The sequence below is a fragment of the Plasmopara halstedii genome (genome assembly GCF_900000015.1).
Source record: "Plasmopara halstedii genome assembly, contig: Scaffold_436, whole genome shotgun sequence".
NCBI lineage: Eukaryota > Oomycota > Peronosporomycetes > Peronosporales > Peronosporaceae > Plasmopara > Plasmopara halstedii.
Genome location: NW_020187356.1, coordinates 1 through 5,492, shown reverse-complemented (window position 1 = coordinate 5,492; position 5,492 = coordinate 1). Strand labels below are relative to the sequence as shown.

Genomic DNA, 5,492 nt, shown 5'->3' with positions numbered 1-5,492 from the left:
ATTGTAATTGCTAAATTTGAGGCATTATGACAGTTGTATTTTTGGATGGAGAAAAAATTTCCTTTTCGAATTCTAGTACTAATTTTGGTATGCCAATATCTGCTGTGGCCATTAGTAATAATTCGTATTGGTAGTGAGGTACAATATCAGTCTCTACTAATCTTGATACACTATCGTGCCGCACCACTGGTCACAATATTTTCCCTTCGCGATGTTTCTAGAAACAAAAACAACAGTCTACAATGGTAACTATTAGCAAATTTATTTCAAAGGATAAGGATATATTGCTGGCCTAATTATTTTTTCTGATTATTTTTGTTCTGCATTTGTGTGCATGTTGAAGTACAGTCGACCTGTATAAGCTATGCAATCCATGTGCAAGGCTTTCTTAATGACCTGAGGAGGTCAGGTCATGGCACCTTGGGACGGTCGCGTATTAACAGAGGAAAGGATCCTGCGGTGACGTCTATGTTGAAAAGTAGAAACGTTGCGAATTCGTTTTTGATACGGTCTAATGACGTTGTTGCGCCATCGTTACCGTCCTGCTTTTTCTCACACATTGATTCGGATAGTACAACCGTCTTTGGCACCGCCGACAAAGCTTGCATCTCGATTGTAAAGTTGAACGAACCTTCCCATATGACTAGACGTTATATCCATTGTCTCTAGTTATATACTCGATTGTTTTCTTCTGTGTGGGAAAAACCTCGATGTGGGTGTCGGATCATTGCTCAAATTTGCTATCTTTCCAATATAATTTATAATTTTCTGCTCACCTATATTCGGTTTCGTAACAATGCATATGGTGCGCTGGCTTTTTTGTTGCAGCCCACTTATGCGACACCATTTTACAATTTGCACCTCCGCATTGAAGCTAAGCCTTCGTCTCCGTCCTAACTCTCTGCCTCCGAGAGGCATTTCTTGTCTTTCTTGTCTTTCTCTCTCTGATAGTCTTTTTCTGCTGCGTCTACAAGTTATATCGTCGGCGTTTCCGCGTCACGAATCCCTCAAGAGCTCAAGCACAGAGAGAGCATGGGCGCTGTTGACTGGTTTCGCGCGAAGGCTGAAAATGGAATTCAAGGGAAGCGAAATCTTATGATGGCGACAAACTCTGTCGCTAATGAACGTAAAAAAAACTCAACTCGCTTTAATCGCTTGCGATTACATGGATCAGCCATGTTACATGCTAAAGGCCTGCTTCAGCAGACAGTAGTAACCAAGCTGTGCCCAATTGTGCAGCTTCGCCTGTCACCGCTGCCCTCTGAGTATAACAACAACGTGAAGCAGACTGAGGACAATTTTTTTCCGGAGCCTAAAGTGTTGAGTGGTCTGGACGCGAAATGGCTCACGACTGAGGCGTCTGAGCAGTTTGCCAAGCAGGTACTGTGCATGGTCTCAGATTCGAAATGCACGTTTCAGATGACAAGCGAGGGATGTGGTGGAGCGTACTTTTTGACAATGGAAACGATTTTGTCGTGCTCGAGTGAATTGGTCGCCCCTATTGGAATCTTCAAGCCCAGAGATGAAGAGTACATGGCCCCAAATAACCCGCGAGGATACGTCAAGGAAAATGCAGTGGTAGGCGTGACTGAGCATCCGGTAAACAAAGGATTTCGAGTGGGTAACGGAGCATTTCGTGAACGTGCCGCCTATTTGCTGGACAGCGCCTATGGCAACTTTAGTGGTGTGCCTGAGACCAATGTAATGGTTTTGAATGTAAATGGTGTAGAAAAAGAAGGCTCGATGCAGCGCTTTATAGCTTCCCAGTGTTCGGCTGACGACATGGGTACCCTCAACTTTGCGATCCCTGAAGTTCACAAAATTGGAATTCTAGACGTCCGTCTTTTTAATACGGACCGCCACGCCGGCAATATTTTACTGAATGCACGGCCTAATGATCAGACATTCGCCATGACGCCGATTGACCATGGGTTTTGTCTCCCTTCCTACCAGCACCTGGACAATGCGACTTTCGATTGGCTGCAATGGCCTCAAGCTGAGTTTCCGTTTACATGTGATGAGCTCAACCACATCGCATCGCTGGACGAAGCGCGCGATGCCACTGTATTGCGTGCTGTTGGAATCGAGGAAGTGTGTGTCACAACAATGCGTGTATGTACGGGTGTATTAAAGCGGGGTGCCGAGGCTGGCTTCTCATTATTTGAGATCGGTAGTCTACTGCAGCGTGATGGTGACTATTCATCGCCTTCACAGCTAGAAGTGATCATTATAGAGGCACAAGCGGTCGTAGAGAAGAGCATTTCCAAATTGGAGGAAAGGATGAGTATGGCCTTTTTTGATGCTATCGTGGCTGAGTGTGCTCGTCGGACTAACGACTTATTTGAGAGTTTGACAAAAAAGAAAGTGCGAAGTATCAGTTGTTTCAGTTAAGAAGCAGCGATGAGAGTGAGTGTTTTGATGGAAGAAACATGATCAGAAAGCTAATAAACAAAAGACGACGAGATCCCTATGATGTTGCAAGCAAGCGTTAAAGACATGATAGCGAAGTATAGGTTCTATGTATTATGAGTACAAGCATAATAATAAAAGTACAGCTTAAATTAGCTGAGTGTGAATATGTGAGTTGTCCGAAGTACTTGTTGGTTTGATTTCTTCAAGCCTCATTTTATTAAAAAGTGATTTAACGAATTTAGCACAAGGGCAAGAAATTTTGGCGAGTTCATCTCAATGCGTGATTGCTGCGTCAAACAATGCTTAAAAATAGCATGACCGAAGATAGTAATAAGGCGTGGTTTCAAACTAAGCATGAAAAATTTGGTCAATGTGCTCAGTGCTTAAATAATCGCACACACTTCGCCGGCAGCAACATTAACAAGTTTTTTTATGGGCTCTTCAAACGATAGAGTGGGCATTCTTAAGGGCGACGCACTCAAAGTGCTTCCTGATCTGGATCTTGATAGCAGTGATCGCAATGTCGACGAGTCTAAGGTACCATTGACAAGATCTAACGTATATGCTGATAGTCCACGTGAAACTCACCTGAGCGAAGGCATCACCGAAACGGAAATTGTGCTTCGCCAACGTGTAGGCATCGCGTTTGTGCTGGTACTTGTTCTTGCTAGCGCAATTTGCGTCATGCTCTTGAGTATCCTTGGGCACGAAGAAAATTACGGGTATTTTAAAACAACTGATGGGGTTAGCTAACAACAATACTTACTTACTCTTTGCTACATTTTGCAGCTCAACGCCAGCTATTCAGCACCATTTTATTGCTGCAACTTCAGCCGATGGTTTCAAAAAGAATCTTGAGCTATATACAAATGTACGTTCGGTGGATGCAATTTACAATTTCTTCAATTTTGAATAATTGCATCACAATAGACTGTCCGGCATACTGGTAGTAGCGGTGACTATGAGATGGCAAATTTTATACGCTCGAGTGCCATCGATTTTGGGTTTGAAGAAAGTCACTCAAAGATTGACGAGTTCGAAATGCTTGTCAATGTACCAGAGACTTTGACTCTTGACATTGTTCAAATGCCAAACAACAAATCATTGGCATCTTACGATTTCATTGCTGAGCACGCAGCTCGACTAGCCAAGCAGGCAAAAGGCAAAAATGTGACGAAACCTTACGCATCGTTTCACTTGTACTCAAAGAATGGCACGGTTTCTGGACCAGTTGTATATGCTCATTTTGGATCATCGGACGATTATAAAGCTTTAGCATCAAACAATGTGGTTGTGGTTGGTAAAATTGTTTTGGTTCGCATGGGTGGCGATGTCTCGCTAGCTGCTAAAGTGATAATCGCCTCTAAATTTGGAGCTGTCGGCGTGCTCACCTACACGTACATCTGTTTATGTGCTTAAGTCATACCTCGAATCTTACGATTTCTTGTTTGTTGCTCCAGTGACCCTGCTGACGATGGATCTGGTCGAGGACCTACAGCACCTGACGGACCATGGCGACCCAGCTCTACGACAAGTTTCGGAAGCGTTTACATGGGAGACGGAGATCCAACAATGCCTGAAAGCTTCTCGGGAGATCGTCTTTCGGTTGATGACGTTTACTCGATTAACAATACTTTCAATATCCTTCCGCCAATCGTTAGTATGCCCATTAGCGCCGTGGTTGCACAAGATTTGCTTTCTAAGATTGAAAGCGCTTCGAATGAAGTAGATACGATCAGCGCCGCGGACGTCTTTAGATCTCGATGGGAGGGTGGGGGTCTTGGTGTAGAATATAAACTTCCTGTAGGCGTTGACTTTGTGGGAGTCGTTGTTAAGATGACAAATCATAATGTCTACTCATTAATCACGACGTGGAACGTGGTCATCACTGTACATGGCTCTCGTGAATCAGACCGCATCGTTCTGGTCGGTGCTCCACGTGACTCACTTAATGCAGGTGCTGTCAGTCCAGGCTCTGGGAACGCTGTGTTTCTTGAAATTATCCGAGCTTTGGGATTACTCTTGTCTAATGGATGGACCCCTTATCGGACGCTAGTTCTTGCTTCATTTGGTGGTGAGCAATTTGGATCTGTTGGAAGCTCGCACTGGATTGACCGCTTTTCAGCATTTGAAAATGCCAACTCGGGACGTGGCGTGGTGTATCTGCATCTCGACGATGTGGTCCGTGGCGCTGGCGCACTTCGCTGCAAAGCCAGTGCAACGATTCGAAAGAATATATACCTCATGACTGCGGCCGTTGCGCAACCCAAAGAGCAAAGTTATCCTGCTGTCAATACTTTTTACTTCGCTAATGCTTCCAACTCTTCAACTTCAGCTGTTGTTACCGGAAGCGCAAGCAAAGACGAAGACGACCTTGATATTTTGCCCATCAATGCGACATTCTCAAGCACCAAGCTTCCTGAAGGCAAAAGTAACTCTGTCTTTGCTTACTGGCTTGAAGAGGCAAACAAGAAAATGTCAAATGGCATTGAGTTTGAGTTACCACCTATGGACCGTAATTTGGGCGGGCGTATCTCGCCATTTCTCGGACGGCTAGGTATTCCGTCGCTTGAGCTTGGCTTTGATGGCGGCTACTATGGCGTGAAAGACACAAGTGCCGACATTTCCGCGTGGATTTCTCATTTCGCTGATCCACAGTTTACTTTTCATCGTGCAGCAGCTGAGCTCTATGGTAGTATTCTCTTGTCTTTCACAGATGCTCAATTCCTGCAGTACGACTTTACTGAATTATCGCGCGAACTTCGCCGCGGTCAGGCTCTTTTGGAGGAAGCACTTGATCGCGCAGATCTCACGCATGTCGTGTCTGTCAAACGGCTGCACGACGCTACATCTGCATTTGAAGCGGCTGCTGTGAGCGTCAGTCGCGAAATGAACGTGATTTCTGATCAAGAACTCGAGTTCAGTCGCGTTAGGGAAGTCAACAACCGTTTATTGCGTGCTCAGCGTGCGTTATTACTTCCTTCAGGTCTTATGTATATGCCTTGGATCAAGAATGTAAGTCTTCGAATTCGTCGCTAAATAGAAAAGATAGCAATATTCATGTTGTTTGACCTCTAACG

The 5,492-nt window shown here is 44.7% G+C and overlaps 2 protein-coding genes across 2 annotated transcripts; both read left to right on the top strand.

Annotated features, from left to right (window-relative positions):
- Positions 1 to 1,032: 1,032 nt before the first annotated feature.
- On the top strand, positions 1,033 to 2,391 carry PHALS_09884 (Phosphatidylinositol kinase (PIK-E2); the record flags this gene model as incomplete). The annotated part of the gene is made up of 1 exon (XM_024725216.1): positions 1,033 to 2,391. The coding sequence occupies one exon, from the start codon at positions 1,033 to 1,035 to the stop codon at positions 2,389 to 2,391; it is 1,359 nt and encodes a 452-aa protein (XP_024576015.1).
- Positions 2,392 to 2,844: 453 nt separating this feature from the next.
- On the top strand, positions 2,845 to 5,451 carry PHALS_09883 (n-acetylated-alpha-linked acidic dipeptidase-like protein; the record flags this gene model as incomplete). The annotated part of the gene is made up of 4 exons (XM_024725215.1): positions 2,845 to 3,134; positions 3,202 to 3,283; positions 3,343 to 3,809; positions 3,873 to 5,451. 4 exons carry the CDS (start codon positions 2,845 to 2,847, stop codon positions 5,449 to 5,451), a joined length of 2,418 nt encoding a protein of 805 aa, XP_024576014.1.
- Positions 5,452 to 5,492: the final 41 nt, after the last annotated feature.